The sequence below is a fragment of the Podarcis cretensis genome (genome assembly GCF_951804945.1).
Source record: "Podarcis cretensis genome assembly, chromosome: 6".
Taxonomy (NCBI): domain Eukaryota; kingdom Metazoa; phylum Chordata; class Lepidosauria; order Squamata; family Lacertidae; genus Podarcis; species Podarcis cretensis.
In genome coordinates, this window is record NC_137175.1 from 90,863,131 (window position 1) to 90,885,593 (window position 22,463).

Genomic DNA, 22,463 nt, shown 5'->3' on the forward strand with positions numbered 1-22,463 from the left:
TGGAAATTACACGTTAAACTTTAAATTTATAAAATAAAAATAAAAATTGAGAAGCTAGACTAATAGTCGCATTGGCGTAAGCGAACTGGATTTCCCGACACTGTTTTGATAGAATATGGGGGGTTTCCGCAAATTAAACTCTAGTTGGTCCGGAAAATATATTAAAACTCAGCACATTCTATCCAGCCTTTTGCCTGCAGATTAGGAAAGGCCTAAGGTGAAAAATGACCACATGCAACAGCCATTCCAGGCATTCCTGACAAAAGCCAGAGGTTACCACACTCCTCTGAAGGGGGCTGCGATTCTTTACCATGGGAGGAGAGAGAAACAAGAAGCGGCCGGGAATGGGGTGGAGGTGGCATAAAGGTAAAGGTAAAGGTAAAGGTACCCCTGCCCGTACGGGCCAGTCTTGACAGACTCTGGGGTTGTGCGCCCATCTCACTTAAGAGGCCAGGGGCCAGCGCTGTCCGGAGACACTTCCGGGTCACGTGGCCAGCGTGACATCGCTGCTCTGGCGAGCCAGAGCCGCACACGGAAACGCCGTTTACCTTCCCGCTGGTAAGCGGTCCCTATTTATCTACTTGCACCCGGAGGTGCTTTCGAACTGCTAGGTTGGCAGGCGCTGGGACCGAGCAGCGGGAGCGCACCCCGCCGCAGGGATTCGAACCGCCGACCTTTCGATCGGCAAGTCCTAGGCGCTGAGGCTTTAACCCACAGCGCCACCTGCGTCCCTGGAGGTGGCATATCGGAGAGCAAATCCATGGAAGGAGAAATTGGGAAGGTCTCCAACAATCACCTGACCCCCCCAGGGAAAGAAGCGCCACCAGAACCGGGGCTTTCTTCTGGAGATCTCTCCGCAAAGAAGGCTCTCCTGAATGGCCCTGGACTGCAAGCAGCCAATGGCAGAGCAAACTCTTGCGCCACAGCCACGAAGCGCTCCTCTTTATTATTATTATTACAGTGGTACCTCGGGTTAAGTACTTAATTCGTTCCGGAGGTCCGTTCTTAACCTGAAACTGTTCTTAACCTGAGGCACCACTTTAGCTAATGGGGCCTCCAGCTACCGCCGTGCGATTTCTGTTCTCATCCTGAAGCAAAGTTCTTAACCCGAGGTACTATTTCTGGGTTAGCGGAGTCTGTAACCTGAAGCGTATGTAACCTGAAGTGTATGTAACCCAAGGTACCACTGTATTATTATTATTATTAATAATAATAATAATAATAATAATAATAATAATTTATTTGGTCTTTCAGATTAAAGTTTTACAATCACATACCCAACATACAAGAATAACAATAACATAACAATAATAATTTATTATTTATACCCCACCCATCTGGCTGGGTTTCTCTAGCCACTCTGGGCAGCTTCCAATCAAATATAAAAAACAATACAGCGTCAGACATTAAAAACTTCCCTAAACACTGCCGCCTTCAGTTGTCTTTTAAAAGTCAAATAGTTGTTTATATGACGTCTGATGGGAGGGCGTTCCACAGGGCAGGTGCCACTACCGAGAAGGCCCTCTGCCTGGTTCCCTGTAACCTCACTTTTCACAGTGAGGAAACCGCCAGAAGGCCCTCAGCTCTGGACCTCGGTGTCTGGGATGAACAAAGGGGGTGGAGACGCTCCTTCAGATATACAGGACCGAGGCAATTTAGGGCTTTAAAGGTCAGCACCAACACTTTGAATTGTGCTCGGAAACATGCTGTGTTCAGAAACATATTGTTAATAATCTCCTCCTGCATCTTTTATGCTAATCCAAATCTTTTACATCTCCGTTATGTCCAAAATTCACCATTAAACTACAAGTGTCATTCCAATCCTACCAACGGTTTTAGCTGTTTACAATGGTTCTTAAGATAAATTATAATTTCCCCCATTCCTTATGAAAATGTTGGTCTTCCCAATTTCTGATTCTTCCGGTCATTTTAGCCATTTCGGCAGAATCCATCAGCTTGATCTGCCATTCTTCTCTGGTAGGGACTTCCTTCCATCTCTGGGCCACTGGGGGCTCCTCTTGATTCCTTATATCCCACAATTTCTTCCACTTGTCCTTTCTGCTCTGGGGCTTTCCCCACAGAAACCGGCTCTTTAAAGCTCCATCAGAGCCAACAGCAATCCGATTGAAACACAAGTTGACATTTGCTCCGATGGAGCGCTAAAGAGCGGGTTTTCGTGGTGAAAGCTCAGGGGTAACAGCAGCAGCTGGGGCAGAGGCAGCAGCAATGCTCAGACAGGGTGCTTTTAAGCATGGAGTTGCGCCGGGCAGGAGAAGGAAAAGATAGACAGCTGTGCCTTCTAAAATGAGTAGCAGCAACTGGTTGGCTGGCCTTCCTTCTGCGTTTACAAAGGTCACCATCCAGCCTCTGTCTTTCTGTCTGCCTAGGTGGTTTCTCCAAGAGAGCCAGATGGAGGGAATAGGGTGCTGCAGAAATTCCTGGCAGCTGTGGGATGGGGTCGGGCAGGGATGTTGGGGAATTCAACCCTCTCTTTATTTTTATTTTTTAATAACTTTTATTAAATTTTCAAATTGTAAGAACAAATTTTCCACAAATCTTAACTGAACAATTTGTATATCCATATTTCTCCCCCCACCCCCACTTTGGCTTCCCCTGTATTTCCGTATTGATTTATTAAACAAATTCTATACCCTACTGGTTTTTACCTCTTATATAGTTGTGAAAGTTTAGTCAAAACCTGCCAATGAGTCCAAATCTTTATACTGTCTTTTTATATACAGTCATACCTCGGGTTACAGCCACTTCAGTTTGCCTTTTTTTCGGGTTAGGCATGCGCCGAAACCCGGAAGTACCGGAACGGGTTATTTCCGGGTTTCAGCGGTCGCGCAAGCGCAGAAGCGCTAAATCACGCTTTGCGCATGCCCAGAAGTGCTGAATCGCAACCCGCGCGTGCGCAGACGCGCTGCTGCGGGTTGCGAACGTGCCTCCTGCACGGATCACGTTCGCAACCCAAGCGTCCATTATAGTTTATAAATGGTTCCCACTCCTTTTTGAAATCGATGTTGTCTCTCTCATGAATTCAACCCTCTCTTTAAAGAGTAAGTCTCAAAAATTGATGAAAATGCTAGCATTGCTTACACACACACACACCCGCTGACCATAATAAGGGTCAGTTGATAAAACACTAAAAAAAATACACCACCAATCATGGAAAAAATCCGAAGCAGCTATATTGACCTAGGGCTTTGACATACTCCCCCCCCCCCCAAAAAAAAACAGGTCCTTTTCTGCATTTTAAACACTTCTTAGCTAAGTGCTTGGAAATTGTACTCCTTGCCAGAGTTTCTCTCGTTCTTCGGCTTCAATACAAGGCAACTGCTGCTGCTCCGCCACACCTTTGCCTGGGTCATGTTGGCCTTGCGATTCCCGGAAAAGCTAGGCCGCCCCCCCCCCCTTCCAAGACGTCTGGCAGGCAGCTCTCTCCCTCCTTGTCTGCTAAGCTTGAGATGGAATCCAGAGCGACAGATTAAGGCTGGAATCTGAGGAATTCACATTACTCTGCTTCCCCCCCCCTTCATTAGTACACGGCTGGGCAGGGATGGGGGAACAGAGGTTGGAGACCTCTGGGACGAGTTTGCGCAGGTCAGCGGCAAGGAATTTCCTGTTCTTGCGCTCATCGCTGTTCAGAAACAGAGAGCAGCGAAGAAGCACTGGTCCTCCTGGGGCAAATTCAACAGGCTCATGCACACTGCATAATGCCCTACAAAGAACTATCTGCTGTCACGGGAGGTTCTCGTCCACCATGTTTTTTGCCTTCCCAAATAAGGCACATCGTAACTAAGGTGATGGTGAACTGCCGTCCTTATAGGATGAAGCAATGTTTTGAGAGGATAACAAATCAGAAAAAGCAAGTGTGGATGAGCAAAATACGTTCTTTATTATCTGTATGCAAGGAATCCGCTCAAACACACACATTGTTTAAGCATAACTGAAAAGATACAAATTCAATAACAGGAATGGTCTTGGATAGCCAACAATGCACTCTCAACTCTGCTGACCACAAATTCGAAAAAAAAACAACTTCAAATAATCAAGCTTAGGTATTTCAATATGTGGGGGAATTTCTCATGACAGGTCATATGCTTGTTGGCGATGTTCTGCTTCGATGGAAGATTTTCTATCTATCTTTTTGACCTTACTACAGTGGTATCTTGGTTGTCAAATGGCTTGACTCCAGAACAAATTGGCTCCTGAACACTGCAAACCTGGAAGTAAGTGTTCCAGTTTGTGAATGTTTTTTGGAAGCCAAATGTCTGTCGTGGCTTCCGCAGCTTCTGATTGGCCAATCCTTCGAATGGATCAAGTTTGACAACCAAGGTATTCAAAGTTTCTAGAACGAGTTTATCGATGAAATCCACCGTATTGCATGTTATAAGCTAATATAGAATCCAGAAACATTCAGTGAGGGGGAGAGGGAGAGGCAGGGGAGTCAAAGTAATTGTTTCCATGGGCCAAGAGTAACTAGAGCTCTCAGGCCAGAAATGGTTAGCACTCAGGTGAGGGTACACCTGAACTGAACCCGCAATCTTTCTTCTGCAGCTGCCTTCCTGGGTTGAATTTTACATCGCAAGCTCTCTGGGGCAGGAACCCTTCCTCCTCCTGTTGTTATTACTTCCTAGAGGACTAGGCGCACTGGTAGTGCTATAAAAATTCATGTTGCTAAAATTATTATTAGCAGAAACAGAACATGAGTCACTGCCGTTGAGGAAGGGGCCGCGTTTACCCGCCTACAAGGGGCTTAATAAGAATCGCAGCGTTCCCACGTTACCTCTCCCGACCATCTAGAATTAAGATATCTCTCTCTCGTTCACACAAATCTTGTTCGGATACAGCAGACATGCATTAGCGTGCTGGAATCAAAGCATTGGCACCACTTACCCTGATGCGTCTCATGGCCGTGACAATCTCCACCCTGCTGTTTGGCCGGGGTACATCTAGGCTGCCAATATACTAGAAGGAAAAGAGAGAAGAGTTAGGCAACACAAAGGCAAGAGTCAAACTTTCCTTCAGAACCAGCCTTCTGGGCAGTTGCATTCCACACTGAGCTGCTCTCCTGCTCCTCTCTACACCCAGGTTATTATAGGGTACCATGCCCTGCATCTTACTGAGAATGTGTTCAAAAAGCCAGGTTCCAGCAGTTGCATTTTCAGTGCTTCCTAAATCTCTCTCCCTAAACACACACTGTTCACATCTGCATGGCTTCATTTGCTTCTGTTCTGTGTGCATCGAGGGGGCCTTGTTGGGCTGAGAGTGTCTTTACCCTGCGTTAGGGACACGGGTGGTGCTGTGGTCTAACCACAGAGCCTCTTGGGCTTGCCAATTGGAAAGTTGGCGGTTCAAATCCCAGTGACGGGGTGAGCTCCCGTTGCTCCATCGCAGCTCCTGCCAACCTAACAGTTCGAAAGAACACCAGTGCAAGTAGATAAACAGTTACCGCTGCAGCGGGAAGGTAAACAGCGTTTCTGTGCACTCTGGTTTCCATAACGATGTCACGTTGCTCCAGAAGCGGTTTAGTCCTGCTGGCCACACGACCCGGAAAGCTGTCTGTGGACAAATGCTGGTTCCCTCAGCCTGAAAGCGAGATGAGCGCTGCAACCCCATAGTCGCCTTTGACAAGACTTAACTGTCCAGGGATCCTTTACCTTTTTTTAGGGGGTTCATACCCTGGCTAGAAACCAAATCGGAACAGCTTAAGAATTCCAATCAGTGTTAATCTGGTTTGAGAAATAACATATCAAACAGGAATATCGTATAACGATGCATGACATACATACGTGTTTTGTCTTGAAATTCCAGCTCTGGAAGCAGGATGAGTGCACTATAAACAGGAGTGTTGAGCACACTCTAAGGAAAGTTATGCACAATCTCAATGGTGCAGCTGATTTTAGACTTTGGGCTTAATGGTCTTTTGGGGGTGTGGGTGTGTCCCTTTTGATGGCTCTGTGAGTAAGGCTTCAGTAGCACACAAGACAGCATCTTAAAAAGCAGAGACATCACCTTGCCAACAAAGGTTTGTATAGTTAAATCTATGGTTTTCCCAGTAGTATGTATGGAAGTGAGAGCTGGACCATAAAGAAGGCTGATTGCCAAAGAATTAATGCTTTTGAATTATGGTGCTGGAGGAGACTGGAGAAGACTCTTGAGAGTCCCATGGACTGCAAGAAGATCAAACCTATCCATTCTGAAGGAAATCAGCCCTGAGTGCTCACTGGAAGGACAGATCCTGAAGCTGAGGCTCAAGTACTTTGGCCACCTCATGAGAAGAGAAGACTCCCTGGAAAAGACCCTGATGTTGGGAAAGATGGAGGGCACAAGGAGAAGGGGACGACAGAGGACAAGATGGTTGGACAGTGTTCTCGAAGCTACCAGCATGAGTTTGACCAAACTGTGGGAGGCAGTGGAAGACAGGAGTGCCTGGCGTGCTCTGGTCCATGGAGTCACGAAGAGTCGGACACAACTAAACGACTAAACAACAACAGCACACAATTAACATATCTCTTTTCTGCTCCACTGCCGTTCTGTGCTTTACAACTGCTTCGACTTGCTTGGCATTTCGGAACAAAATAAAAATAAAAAATAAAGTTTGCCAACCCTGATAAGAACAAACACTTCTGAGTATGAGCAGTTTTGGATTTAATCTCACTGAAATCACAGCATCTTTACGATTACAGGAAAACAAATGGGGCTTGCGTCTGCCTGCCCTGACACCAAACACGCTTGCTTGGGATTAAGCACACTGCTACAGAAAGGGATAATATCTTTTAAACTTTTTAAAAAACAACAAAACAAGCATTTTATTATGCTGTCTCTTGGCTCTAAGATTTTTGGGGGCGGGGAGGAGGAAAAGAAAGGACGCTGCAGTGACCAACACAAGTCCTGCTGGCCCAGCCAATGCCTCCTCCAGCTGCCACTCAATGTGTGGTCATCTGAAGGCTCCCTGGGCTGCGGGTACTGGGACTATGGGGTTGCAGCGCTCATCTCGCTTTCAAGCCGAGGGAACCAGCGTTTGTCCACAGCTTTCCGGGTCATGTGGCCAGCAGGACTAAACCGCTTCTGGCGCAACAGGAAACTGTGATGGAAACAAGAGCGCACAGAAACGCCGTTTACCTTCCCACCGCAGTGGTACCTATTTATCTACTTGCACCGGTGTGCTTTTGAACTGCTAGGTTGGCAAGTGCTGGGACAGAGCAACAGGAGCTCACTCCATCGTGAGGATTCGAACTGCTGACCTTCCGATCGGCAAACCCAAGAGGCTCAGTGGTTTAGACCACAGCGCCACCCGTGTCCCTTCATAGGGAGAATGTAAGTGTGGTGAAAAAAGGGCTTTAGGTTCAGAGGGAAAGCATTTCCCTAAGCATTATATATTGAGCAGAGGTCGCAAGGCCTGCAGCTTTCAAATGCATTCTCCCTCACTCAGGTCCATCGGCTGAAAGATCACCCAGCCCACTCACTGTGATAAAAACAGCCCCCCTCCACCATCTGCCTGTAAGGATTTGGGAGACACAGACAGATAAATCACAGCCAATCCCATGCCAGATTTTCTGGGAAACTCCATTCAGAGATAGACCCACTTTGCAAAATTGCTCTCTGCAAGTCAAAATCTTGCAAGCGGGATTATCTCACAGAGCAAACCCACCCCACCCGCCGCAGTAAATGGTCAACCACCTTAGACAGGACTAACGTTCAAACTAAAGGATGAAAGCCTGGGTTTGAAAATAGCTATTAACCATGTTTCATGGTTCCAAGTCAGCCCTGTTTAGGGAAGCTTTTAATGTTTAATAGGTTATTGTATTTTAATATTTTGTTGGAAGCCGCCCAGAGGGGATGGGGAAACCCAGCCAGATGGGCGGGGTATAAATAAATTATTATTATTATTATTATTATTATTATTATTTTGAATTTGACATTTTAAGCGTATAGTTTTTATTGATTTTACCTTTATTATAATACAGTGGTACTTCAGGTTAAGTACTTAATTCTTTCCGGAAGTCCGTTCTTAACCTTAAACTGTTCTTAACCTGAAGCACCACTTTAGCTAATGGAGCTTCCTGCTGCCGCCGGAGCACGATTTCTGTTCTCATCCTGAAGCAAAGTTCCTAACCTGAGGTACTATTTCTGGGTTAGCGGAGTCTGTAACCTGAAGCGTCTGTAACCTGAAGGGTATGTAACCCGAGGTACCACTGTACTAAGCAAATGTGACATTCAAATATGTTATTGTACATGTGGAATTACTTTTACTTGCACAATGGGACTTGCCATTGTTGTGAGTTTTTCCCCAACCCCTCCCCAAGTACATGTGGGGATGGCAAAGGGGGCACATGGAGGGGGAGGGGAGTCTTGTTGCACAAGCAGAAATTGCTCTGCTTGCACCATTCTTTAGCTGAATGATGCCCAAAGATACAACCATTGGCCAACTTCAGAGCTATGTTGGTTGGGAGCCAAGAACTATGAAAGATACTATCTAAACTTGGTTTTAGCATACAGAACCAGGTGGCAAGGAGGGCTGTATTTTGCTTTGCCTCTGTGATGTCTTGGCAAACTTCAGAAACTCAATGGTTTTGATGATGTTGGCAGTTCACAGAGGGCAAACAAGGCTTAGTCCTCAGACTAAGGGATGGGGCATTCTCATTCTTCCAACGCTACAATGCCAGCAAAATGCACAACATTTAATTCCTCTGAGCAGGCATGAAACTTTCTACTATGGGATGGTATTTCATCAAAGCTATCCCACGGGGGGGGGGGGGAATGTTCTCTTTCTAGGATCTGGCCGATTTGAATGTTTTGGGTTTTTTTAAAATCGTTTTTATTTGATTTTACAAAATATCAGTTTTATAACAAAACCAAATACATATCCATATAGAGAGATTTCTCTGAATTTTGAGACCTCCCCCAATCCCCTCCATGGGTCCTATTGTCAATGTTTTCTACTGCATATTATTTCATAATTTATATTTTGTATCTATCCATATTATACATAGGATTTGTTACATTACAAGTGAGATTAAAATCCTGGTGGATTTGATTTAAATCAAATTGATTTAAATCACTAGTCAGTAGGACTTGATTTAAATCTCTCTTTTTTTTGTACAGAAAGACTCATTCTTGCTGGTATAATCTTAATATTTACAACCAGATGAAGGTTTCATTTTTGGAATAATAAATTTTCAGAGTAGTTTTTACAGTTATATCAAAAATTACTGATTTGGTTATACTATTAGAAATACATAGATAATTATTAAATTATTGTGAGTTTTAATAAGTTAACTGTTTATATATGGACAACTTTTCTGCTGTACTTTATTGGAAGGAGAAAAATAATCATTTCCTTAATAACAATTTAAACAATTTATTTAACTAAAGCAGTAACATTATAGCATATGTATCCATGTTTCTTAACTGATGTGGTTAAACTTTTTTAAAAAAACAACAACAAACAACTTAGACTGAATTTTAGCACACGTGAAAAACTTAAAACAAATCCTTATTTCCTGATGAATAGCCTTTGGACTACAATGTAACCTAAATAGAAAACTATCTTTAGAAAGATTTTTCCTCCAAAAGCGTTTTATTTTAAAAATCCGATTTAAATTTTAAAAAATCTGTTGTTGGTTTTTTAAAAATCATTGATTTTTATCCACCCTAATGTTTTCATTTGTTTAGAGTGGTCTGCTAAATAAATTTTAAAAATTTTGGCGTAGTCTAACAGCTTGATTTCGTTTGATTTGAATGTTGACGCTGCAGCAGAACAGGAAGACGACTAGTCATGACACCCAAGAACTTAACGCGAGAACCCTAGTTTAGTTTCTTAAAAGTGAGTAGTGACTTCCTTGCTTCTGCTGTAGAATTCCTCTCACCATCCTAAAGGTAAAGGTAAAGGGACCCCTGACCATTAGGTCCAGACGTGACCGACTCTGGGGTTGCGGCGCTCATCTCGTTTTATTGCCCGAGGGAGCCGGCGTACAGCTTCCGGGTCATGTGGCCAGCATGACTAAGCCGCTTCTGGCGAATCAGAGCAGCGCACGGAAACGCCGTTTACCTTCCCGCCGGAGCGGTACCTGTTTATCTACTTGCACTGTGATGTGCTTTCGAACTGCTAGGTTGGCAGGAGCAGGGACCGACCAACGGGAGCTCACCCCATTGCGGGGATTCGAACCGCCGACCTTCTGATTGGCAAGTCCTACGCTCTGTGGTTTAACCCACAGCGCCACCCTACAAAACAGCAAATCCCACAACTCAGAACTGCAATGAACCAGAGGACCATCTGCTCCCATATAAACCTGCCATAAATTAAGATCTTCACAAGGGACTTCTCTGTGGTGGCACCTAAGTTGTGCCATTCCTGACCCAGACAAATTTGCCCTATCCTATACCCATTGGTTTAGGAGTAAGCCCCACTGAACTCAATAGGTGTCATTTCTCAGAAGCATGTACAGGACTGTTCTGTGAAATAACTATAATAAAATTGGGAGTATATTCAGATTTAGTAGCTGCAACTTTCCCAAACATATCTCAAACAAGCATGGAGGTCTTCTTTTCGGGGAAGGGGCTAAGGAATGGCATGTAAATATTGTAAATATTGTGAACAATGTGCAAAGGCCAGTAATAAAATACTGAAGCAGCGTTCCACTTGCAGGACATCCTTAGCTGAGCTTTCAAATGTGGGGAGGGATCTGTAAACCCAGCTAGTTTATATCCAGATGGCCTCATTTTACTGCAAAGGGTCTCTTTTACTAATCAAGTACCCCCTATTAATTTTCTAGCTATCTCCTGGGAAAGTTCCATTCAGGATACAGGAAGGTCTGCTTCACACACACACAAAGGCTTCTGGCGTTCTGGCCCCACATCTCACAAAAATATAACCCTGTTAGTCAAACCATCTGCCTTTAATTGCAAACTTTCTGTGCACATTCCATTTGCCTTAGTTTAAAAACAGTTATCTCTCTCTCTCTGCCTCTCTTATCGCTGTTGTATACCTGTCTTTTTTCTCTCCCAGAGCTCTAATAGCAGTTTCAAGCGTTTATTGGAGTGGTTTAGATTAGGGAAACAACATGGGAGAATCCGGGACCAGAAAGAAGAGGAACATCAAGAGTGGATGAAATTTAAAGACTACTTGAATAAATATTGTAATATTAGAGATATGTAACCACTTGAAAGAAACAATTAGGACTAGGATTAAAATGGAATTAAATTTATAAATAAGAAAATGTACGAAAGGAAAGCTATGTAATATGATTAGGACTGTGATATGGTCTTTTGAAAAACTGATATTGGAAACTGCTACATATACCGGTAATTACTAAGAAATTCGGATGGAAGGGATTCGAGGAAGTCAAATACTATGTTTATGAAGATGGATGGTACTTAATTTTAATTAATTAAGTGGTAATATGTTGTATGTATCTTTTTTCTTTTTCTTTTCTTTTTTTGTTTGTCTTTATTATTGTTAATCTTTTCTTTTTTTACTATGTTTATCTATTGAAAATAATAAATATTATGGGGGGGGGGAGTTTATGTCCTACTGCTCATCCCAACTTTGTTCCCCCAAGCCATGTTAAGCAGCTTCAGGTAGTGCTTTGAAAACAGAAGCAAAAGCAAAAACACCAGCGATCCTGATCCTCGAACAGGTATTCCATGTGACGCGAAGTGTGGCTCTGGTAGGGAAGATAAAAGTCCCTACCAGAAAAGAATGGCAGATTAAGTTGATGGATTATACCAAAAATGGCAGGATCAGAAATCCCCTACAGCACCTGGCTCCCACCTGGACCACAGGGACCTTGACCTCTGCTCACTAACCGTGCCCCCAACAGGTGAATGGGGGGAAATGTGGCTGACAGCATTAAGATAAATTCAGCAGTGTAAACAAGCTTTGCAATAATAGAATGCTAAATGGTATAGGTGAAGGTAAAGGGACCCCTGACCATTAGGTCCAGTCGTGGCCGACTCTGGGGTTGCGGCGCTCATCTCGCTTTATTGGCCGAGGGAGCCGGCGTACAGCTTCCGGGTCATGTGGTCAGCATGACTAAGCCACTTCTGGCGAACCAGAGCAGCGCACGGAAACGCCGTTTACCTTCCCGCCGGAGCGGTACCTATTTATCTACTTCACTTTGACATGCTTTCGAACTGCTAGGTTGGCAGGAGCTGGGACCGAGCAACGGAAGCTCACCCTGTTGCGGGGATTCGAACCGCGACGGGGTGAGCTCCTGTTGCTCGGTCCCTGCTCCTGCCAACCTAGCAGTTTGAAAGCACATCAAAGTTCAAGTAGATAAATAGGTACCACTGCGGCGGGAAGGTAAACGGCGTTTCCGTGCGCTGCTCTAGTTTGCCAGAAGCAGCTTAGTCATGCTGGCCACATGACCCAGAAGCTGTATGCCGGCTCCCTCAGTCAATAAAGTGAGATGAGCACCGCAACCCCAGAGTCGGTCACGACAGGACCTAATGGTCAGGGGTCCCTTTACCTATGACTGTATACACTTCCGGGTTTGCCATGGCCATAACCCGAAGATTCCGTATCCAGAAGGATACGTAAGTAGAGGTACGACCGTATGCAGGGATTTATGTTATGTAAAACAAACCATTTACCAAGTCCCAGGAAAGGATAAGCAGCAAGAGATTCACATTGTAAGACATCAGATTGAGGCAATATACCAGGAAAAACAACTGGACAGTGAAACCAGTTGCTCAGCAAAATTGTAGCATCCCCTCTCATGGAGGTTAAGTTTTGGGGATTAGTTGGAGTTCAAGATACGTTGCAGTTACAGGAATTTCTACTATCTAAGTTACCCATTACCTTTAAAGTCCTCATATCTCTTCACCAGATGCCATGGCTCTTGTCCATGGGTAGGCAAACTAAGGCCCGGGGGCTGGATCCGGCCCAATCGCCTTCTAAATCCGGCCTGTGGACGGTCCAGAAATCAGCGTGTTTTTACATGAGTAGAATGTGCCCTTTTATTTAAAATGCATCTCTGGGTTATTTGTGGGGTATAGGAATTTGTTCATATATTTTTTTCAAAATATAGTCCGGCCCCCCACATGGTCTGAGGGACAGTGGACTGGCTCCCTGCTGAAAAAGTTGGCTGACCCCTGCTCTTCTCTTTAGGTGAGAGATTGAAACTGAAACACGATTTACTCTGGGTCAGGGATGTCAGGAGATTCCAATGAAGGGAAACCGCTGTCTCCTTCCATCCCCATTCAGAGTAAACTCACTGAAATGAGTTGGGTTGAAGAATTGATGCTTTTGAAATATGGTGCTGGAGGAGACTCTTGAGAGTCCCATGGACTGCAAGAAGATCAAACCTCTCCATTCTCAAGGAAATCAGCCCTGAGTGCTCACTGGAAGGACAGATCCTGAAGCTGAGGCTCAAGTACTTTGGCCACCTCATGAGAAGAGAAGACTCCCTGGAAAAGACCCTGATGTTGGGAAAGATGGAGGGCACAAAGAGAAGGGGACAACAGAGGATGAGATGGTTGGACAGTGTTCTCGAAGCTACCAGCATGAGTTTGACCAAACTGCGGGAGGCAGTAGAAGACAGAAGTGCCTGGCGTGCTCTGATCCATGGGGTCATGAAGAGTCGGACACGACTAAATGACTTAACAATAACAACACGTTACTACAACTCTAAATGCCTAAGCAAGTTGGGCAGAGAGGACCAAAACAGAATATATGCTTGGCTTCAGTAAGCTCAAGACATCACTGGCACTAGAGCTGATCCCCTTGGATGAAATGCTTTTAATCAGCTAAAAAGGTCCCTGATTAAATCAGGCAGCAGAATTCTAATACACATATATTGAATGTGTTGTTTTTAATGCAAATGCGGGCAAAAAGTGCAGATGGCAAGCACCGCTCTAAAAGAGGCTTCCGTGAGGCGAGGGATTTTGGGTATAATATACAACTTACAGCATGGGAGAAGTTATGGAAGTGGGATTTAAAATTCACAGCATGTTACATGCGGAAAGAGAATGATATGAAAATGATGTACCGTTGGTATTTAACTCCCAGTGAATTAGCAAAAATGTATAAAACAGGGTCAAATGTATAAGGAAAAAGAAGGCACCTTTTATCATATGTGGTGGAAATGTAAGGTAGTAAAAGAATTTTGGCAAATGATATATAATGAATTGAGAAAAAATGTTTAAAATAAATTTTTCTAAAATGAAATCCGAAGCCTTTCATTCCAGAACCCTAGGTGCCGAAATCCCAAGGGAGCAGAAAAGACTATTTATGTATGTGACCACGACTGCACGGATGTTATTGGCCCAGAGATGGAAAGAAGATAAATCCCTACCAGAGTAGAATGGCAGATCAAGTTAATGGATTATGCCAAAATGGCAAAAATGACCAGAAGAATCAGATATCAGGAAGACCACCATTTTAATAAGGAATGGGGAAAATTTATAATTTATCTTAAAAACCATTGTAAACAGCCAAAACCATTAATAGGATTGGAATGACACTTGTAGTTTAATGGTGAATTTTGGATACAATGGAGAGATAAAAGATTTTGGATTATTATAAAAGATGCAGGAGGAAATGACTAAGAATAGGAACCACGAAGGGGAGCAAGGAAGTCCAGGAGATTCTTTGGAATCTTGTCTTTATGTTGTATGTTGAGTATGTGATGATGATGATGATGATGATGATGATAATGATAATAATAATAATAATAATAATAATAATAATAATAATAATAATATTTATACAACAACAACAACAATAATAATATATTGTTTATACTCTGCCCATCTGGCTGAGTTTCCCCAGCCACTCTGGGCGGCTCCCAATCAAATGTTAAAAACAGTACAGCATTAAATATTAAAAACTTCCCTGAACAGGGCTGCCTTCAGATGTCTTTTAAAGATAGGATAGCTGCTTATTTCCTTCACATCTGAAGGGAAGGTGTTCCACAGGGCGGGTGCCACTACCAAGAAGGCCCTCTGCCTGGTTCCCTGTAACCTCACTTCTCGCAATGAGGGAACCGCCAGAAGGTCCTTGGCGCTGGATCTTAGTGTCTGGGCAGAACGATGGGGGTGGAGATGCTCCTTCAGGTATACAGGACCGAGGCCGTTTAGGGCCTTAAAGGTCAGCACCAACACTTTGAATTGTACTCGGAAACGTACTGGGAGCCAATGCAGATCACTCAGGAGCGGTGTCATGTGGTCCCGGCGGCCACTCCCAGTTACCAGTCTAGCTGCCGCATTCTGGATTAATTGCAGTTTCCGGGTCACCTTCAAAGGTAGCCCCACGTAGAGCACATTGCAGTAGTCCAATTTACTTTATTGTAAATTGTACAACTTTAATCTGAAAGACCAACCAATCAACCTAATGAATGAATGGAAAGGCCTCTAAAATACTCTGTCTCCCACAACGCAATTGGCCATCACCTGAACAAGACAGGAAGCTGCCTTATTTTTGAGTCAGGCCACAGGGCTCAGAATTTCCTGCTCGGACTGGCAGCGCCTCTTCTATTCATCGGGCAGCTGGAGATGTCAGGGGTTAAGAACAGGGTCCACTTCATGCAAAACAGGTGGTCTGCCACAAACCTCTGCAAACCACCAAAGTACTGTATTTTTCTCTCTTTAAGACACACCAGACCACAAGACGCACCTAGTTTTTGGAGGAGGAAAACAAGAAAAGAAATATTCTGAATCTCAGAAGCCAGAACAGCAAGAGGGATCGCTGCACAGTGAAAGCAGCAATCCCTGTTGCTGTTCTGGCTTCTGGGATAGCTGCGCAGCCTGCATTCGCTCCATAAGGCGCACACAAATTCCCCCTTACTTTTCAGGAGGGAAAAAGTGAGTCTTATAGAGCAAAAAATACGGTATTTAAAAAATACTGCCAATTTAAATGGGTCGATTACTCGATGGAGAATCAATCAAATAAAATCTCCTTAACTGAGTTACAGCTCTTGTGGGCACCAGCGCAGGACTAAAATAAAGGGGAGGCAACTGAACAAATTGTTCCTATTTGTATTTCCTCCGCAATTATCTGATTACTTTCAACACTCCCGATTGCACTGCAATTTAAAATCTGCAGGTTTTAGGGCGGAAACGAAGTACAAAGAATGTTAACAAGCTAATGAAATCCCGAACAAATTAGAGATTAAGACCTCTTTTCCCTTTTCTTTTAGCATTCATTGGTCAGGTTTCAGACGCAAAATTCCAAACCTGACAAGATTTGTGGGAAATGGCATTTTGCCTCCGAAAACAGCAAACGGTCACTGGGGGGAATGAACCGTATGAAAAATTCCTGCACAGAACAATGGTACTAGAAGCAAATTCACATCACTGTAGAATTAAACCATCTATGGCCTTTTAAAAGTGGGGTGGGGGAGATAGTGTCTGTTACTATGTTATGTGTGTTTGTGTTTTTACGTTGTGTACCACCTGTGGTCCTCAGATGAAGGACAGTAAAGTGGTATCTCCTGTTGCGGGCAGGATCCGTTCCGGAACGCCAGTCAAATCCTGAGGTTTTCACAACCGGAGGTGCCTGTTCTGCGCATGCGCACGGCAGGGCGCTTCTGTGCATGCGGTGAAACCCGGAAAAATACTTCCATGTTTGCTGCGTGCATATCCTGAAGGATACGTAACCAGAGGTGCTCGTAAGTAGAGGTACCACTGTACAGAAAATAGATAGATAGATAAATAGATAAGATTGCTTTCCCATAAGGCTCTCTTGGACCAACTGAGGCATTGCTTTCCTACTGGAAACAGAATTAAAGCAGGGTTTTTAATGTAGAGTGCAACGTAACTGCTGGAAATGTAATACTTCTCAAGCAGATCCAATACCTATACAGTGCTGCCCCGCAAGACGAAAAACTCGCTAGACGAAAGAGTTTTCTGTCTTTTGAGGTGCTTCGCAAGACGAATTTCCCTATGGGCTTGCTTCACAAGACGGAACGTCTTGCGAGTTTTTTCCCTTTCCCCCCCTTTATCTAAGCCGCTAAGCCGCTAATAGCCGTGCTTGGCAAGACGAAAAAACCGCAAGACGAAGAGACTCGCGGAACGGATTAATTTCGTCTTGCGAGACACCACTGTATTCTGGAAGTGCCCAGTAATCAAGATTTTCTGGACTACAGTCCCTAACTTTTATCAACGAAATGACTAAATACTTACTATCTCAGGGAAAGTGTTAGGCAATTTGAAACACAGAACATGAGAGGTAGATCTGAAAGTTGTGTTCAATTTATTATTCCTGGGGCAGGGGTGGGCGGGTGGGACTCCGTGCCTCTCTTTGGACAAAAGCACAAACTCCATTGATCTCAGAATGGTTTGAAACAATATGTGGCACACTAGTTATGCATTTAATGTATAACAAAAGGCCAAGTAATCAAGTTAGCAGGATGCTCAGGGCGATAAGACGTTATTTTCCGCACATGGAATGATAACTTTCAAGAAGAAGATATCTATATGGTGCTTTTGTTCTGCTGTAAAAATGCATTTATCTGTGTGCATGTGTTTAATTTATTAATTTAATATGTATTAATTTAATGTAATAGTTATGTGCTGTATCTATCATCTCTCTAGTTACATGTTATATCCACCCATCTATATAAAGGTAAAGGGATCCCTGACCATTAGGTCCAGTCACAGATGACTCTGGGGTTGTGGTGCTCATCTCGCTTTATTGGCCGAGGGAGCCGGCGTACAGCTTCTGGGTCATGTGGCCACCATGAATAAGCCGCTTCTGGCGAACCAGAGCAGCGCACGGAAACACCGTTTACCTTCCTGCCAGAGCGGTTTTTATTTATCTACTTGCACTTTGACGTGCTTTCGAACTGCTAGGTTGGCAGGAGCTGGGGCTGAGCAACGGGAGCTCACCCCGTCGCGGAGATTCGAACCGCCAACCTTCTGATCGGCAAGTCCTAGGCACTGTGGTTTTACCCACAGCGCCACCCGCGTCCCTATCCATCTATATATCTACCAGTAAAATAAAGAACTGGCAAAAGCTTCCCTACATTGGTGATACCATTGCTGAATGAGAAAGACTCAGAATGAATGAATTCTAATTTGCAACAAGCACCCCCCCCCCTCTGTCCTTATCCCAAACTCTCCAGGTTGGATGTCCGTCTGCCTGTTCCTCTGTATAGGAAGAACAGCTCTCTTCCATCCCACGGTTTCTGAATCACACAAGCAGAGGTGATGTGGTCGAGATGTGGAGCAGAAGCACATGACCAAAGGGGACATTAAAAAAAAGGAACAGTAGGGTGTACAATCAGAAGGATGTGGGAACAGAAGCTAGCCAGTGAACGGGAAACCTCAAGGGACCGTCTGATTCATGTGATGTCTCCGTCTTAGCTTTTTAGGAAGTGCACCTTCTGCCTACTCTGAGTAGGCTTGCTAAAATGTATAAGAATGAATCAGTTAAGTGCTGGAGATGCAAAGAGCTGGAGGGAACGTTCTTTGATATGTGGTAGAAACGTAAAAGGGTAAAAGAGTATTGGGAAATGATCCGTAATGAAGTGAAAAAAATATTTAAAGTACTTTCCCCACAAAAAAACTAGAGTCCTTTCTGTTGGAGATAATTCAGACTGAAATTCCCAGGTGTCAAAAAAGGTTGTTGTTATTATTATTATTATTATTATTATTATTATTATTATTATTATTAATCCCATGGAGCTGGCCTCAGGAATTCTATGGAGGGCTGTACTTCTTGCCAAATGTGCCCCTGAGGCTTGTGCTTCATGTTAGTACTGAGACGGTGAGTTTGTCCCATCATCCATTTGTAGTTCTCTGTTTTGTACAAGTCAGAAGTGGCTCAGAAGCTAGGAAAGGGTATGTTCTATACTATATGGTGGACCTGTAAAAGGGTAAAAGAGTGATGGGAAATAATTCATAATGAACTGGAAAAAATGTTTAAAAGCACCCACCACCACCACCAAAAAACCATTGTAAACAGTTAAAATCGTTAGTAGGGTTGGAATATGACTTGTAGTCTAATGGTAAATTTTTGATACAATGGAGATATAAAAGAATTGGATTATTATAAAAGATGCAGGAGGAAATGATTAACAATTGGACCCACAAAGGGGAGCAGTCCAGGAGATTCTTCAGAATCTTGTTTTTTATGTTGTATGTTGGATATGTGGTTGTAGAATTATAATCTGGAAAACCAAATAAATAAACATAATGAAATATTAAGCATTAAAAAAACCTACCCAATACAGGGCAGATGTCTCCTAAAGGCTATATGTTATCTCCTTGACTTGTGGGTCACATAACTCCAGACCCTCCAACATTTCACTGATGAAAACTGGCATGTCCTAAGGAAAAGCGGGACATTCCGGGATCAAATCAGAAACCGGGATGGCTTCTGTAAATCTGGGACTGTCCCTGGAAAATAGGGACACTTGGAGGGTCTATACTGGGCCCTTGTAGTCCACTTTCACCCTCCCCCTCAATTGCTTGGGGAGAAAAGGCTTTCATGGTTGGGGAAATCATTTTCCCATCCTTTTACAGCGTTTCCAAGCCGCTATGACCACCTATGTCTAAACCACCCCAGTAACTTCTCCTTTCTGGAAAACTTTCTCAAGGCAGATGATTTCACAACCTCCTGGAGAGCCAGTTCTGGTTCTAAACTCCCCTTTCAGGTTCCTCGTACTTAATTCAAAATCGTACTCCCTGCAATTTGAGAAACAGGAATGCTTTTCAATTATAGTCCCAAATGCAGATTAGCACCAATCTTGCATTGAGTAGCCGAAGGAACAGACTGGAAGGCATTTGGGTCCAACGCTAAACATCCTGAAAGAGGCAAGGAGATGCACAAGGGAATTGTTGTCACCTATCTTATCTCCATCTCAACCAAATCTCAACTCTCTCCTTGCCAGCCACTAACTGCTGCGCACTTAGGCCGACACCCTAAATTGCCTACTCCTTAACTTTCGGAATATCTTAATCAGGGCTTGTGCATGGAGAAAAGGCACATGCATGGGGGGGGGGGCAGTTATGGGATGGAATGGCTGAGAAAATATGAACAAGGCAATGCTGCACAATGTTTAACCATCTTTCTTTAACTGTACCTAAGCACATACATGTCCAAACAGTTCATCATCTCACACGCAAACTTCAATCTGAGTAGACCTGTTACCCAGAATTACAATTCGCTCAGAAGAGCTGGATGGATCACAGTCCAGTCCTATAAAGAGTTGGTGTTCTTCAGCGCAATGATTCCACTGGGTTTAGTTGTGTCTAACTCTTCATGTGAATAGGTTTTGGGTTTTTTGTTTCTTAAAAGAGGCACTATGTCTTAAGACCTAGGTAGTAAGAATCTAGGGGATGCGGGTGGCGCTGTGGTGTAAACCACTGAGCCTTGGGCTTGCCGATCGGAAGGTCAGCGGTTCGAATCCCCGCAACGGGGAGAGCCTCCATTGTTCAGTCCCAGCTCCTGCCAACCTAGCAGTTCGAAAGCACGTCAAAGTGCAAGTAGATAAATAGGTACCACTCCGGTGGGAAGGTAAACAGCGTTTCCATGTGCTGCTCTGGTTTCGCCAGAAGCGGCTTAGTCATGCTGGCCACATGACCTGGAAAAACTGTGTGCGGACAAACGCCGGCTCCCTTGGCCAGTAAAGCGAGATGAGCGCCGCAACCCCAGAGTTGTTCACGACTGAACTTAGCTGTCTGGGGTCCCTTTACCTTTACCTTTAATAAGAATTCAGCCCTGCAGTAGCAACGATGGGAAAAACATCATCATCTGCTGAATTTCTGCCTGCCCTAAGAGTGTTGCTTCCAAAAATTCTCATAATTATTATTTACAAATGTTAATAGAGAATATTCTTTAAATATCTCATGCGCATAATTCATGCTCAGTAATATTTTACTCCAGTAGTTGATATCTGACAGTAAATTTGCAGTGTTGTTTCCTATTCCCACCATGGCTCCTTTCATAGGTTTTAAAAAAAGGTAAAGGACCCCTGGACGGTTACGTCCAGTGAAAGGCGACTATGGGATTGCGGCACTCATCTTGCTTTCAGGCCGAGGGAGCCAGTGTTTGCCCACAGACAGCTTTGTGGGTCATGTGGCCAGCATGACTAAACCACTTCTGGTGCAATGGAAACCAGAGCGCACGGAAACGCAGGAGCTGGGACAGAGCAAAGGGAGCTCACCCCGTCACAGGGATTCGAACCGCCAACCTTCTGACTGGCAAGCCCAAGAGGCTCCGTGGTTTAGACCACAACGCCACCCACGTCCTGGTTGCAAAATAAAACATGTAGAACCGTCGGAAGGTATTTAAAAAGCCAGAGCAGGAGTCATGTGGTCCTGGGAATGCATGCCATTTATAATATGAAAATGCCATCTTCTTCTGCTCCCAAATTAGTCCTCCTGGCAGAATAAAACCCCCTCTCCCCACGCCCAAAGCTCAGTCTTCTTATGAAAGGAATCTTCACATGTCTTTTGCCTCTTCACACAGACTTATCCCAGCTCAGCTTTTTGCATAGCCTTCTCTCCCTCTCCTCCGTTGTTTGAACAGCACATGCAACTTTGCTTGTCCTGACACCTAACCAGAGAGCTGGCATTTGCCACCTGCCTGCCACCACCCCACTCTCCTTTGTGAACTTCTTGTTGTTGTTGTTTCCGACATGAAATGAATTGTTCCACAATTCAAAACCAGAGGAAATGGGATTTAGATAGAGTAGTAATTAACTCACCCCAAACTGGGTGGAGGAACCTGCTGCCAAAATATTTCAGCAAAGAGTTTTTTATGGAGTGTAGCAGTTGTACAACGTGGGTGGCAGATCTGTGGCCTTTTGGGTGTCATTGGGCTCCAACTTCCATCAGCCCCAGCCAGCCAGACTGGGCAGCCATTGGGGGAGATCTGGGGGGAACCCAATATCCCCATGGCGGCCAGAGCTTAGCCAACCGCTGTGAAAAGTTGTCTTATACTGTGGTACCTCTGGTTGCGAACGGGATCCGTTCCGGAGGCCCGTTTGCAATATGAAAAGAGCGCAACCTGCAGTGGCGCGTCTGCGCACACGCGGGTTGCGATTCACTGCTTCTGCGCATGACATCATTTTGCGCTTCTGCGCATGCGCGAGCAGCGAAACCCGGAAGTAACCCTTTCCGCTACTTTCGGGTCGCTGCGGGACGTAACATGAGGTATGACTGTACATAGATGGCATGAAGAAGATGCTTTGTTTATGAACATCCAGTTGCAGAGTTTTACTGGCTCTGTGCCCAGTAGGAACTGATGACAAGTTGGGATTAGATCTGGAAAAAACAGCTTCAGGTCTGACCTATCTCAGGCGAGACCTTGGGCAAGTCCCTCTCCTTCGATCAAATTTGCCCAGATATTATAGGAAAACTAGTGACGCATTTCTATCTATTTCCCCCAGAGTCAGGGTTCCCAGATCACTGGGAAAGACTGTGTCGTGGTTAGAGGCCCTCCTAGTCTCTTGTCTCCCTTTTGCACTCCTCCCAGGGCTACAAGATCCAATACCCACCCCCCACCGTGT

General features: G+C 44.4%; 1 protein-coding gene across 2 annotated transcripts in view; it reads right to left on the reverse strand.

Annotated features, from left to right (window-relative positions):
- LOC307218680 (carboxyl-terminal PDZ ligand of neuronal nitric oxide synthase protein-like) overlaps positions 1-22,463 on the reverse strand; it is a 70,082-nt gene that overhangs the window by 41,415 nt on the left and 6,204 nt on the right. For both annotated transcript variants that reach the window (XR_013840027.1, XM_079981380.1), the window contains exon 2: positions 4,900-4,971. Coding sequence is in view for 1 of the 2 variants with exons in the window: in XM_079981380.1 (XP_079837506.1) it covers positions 4,900-4,971 (72 nt within the window). In the remaining variant the exon portion in view is untranslated. The remainder of the gene's footprint in view (positions 1-4,899; positions 4,972-22,463) is intronic.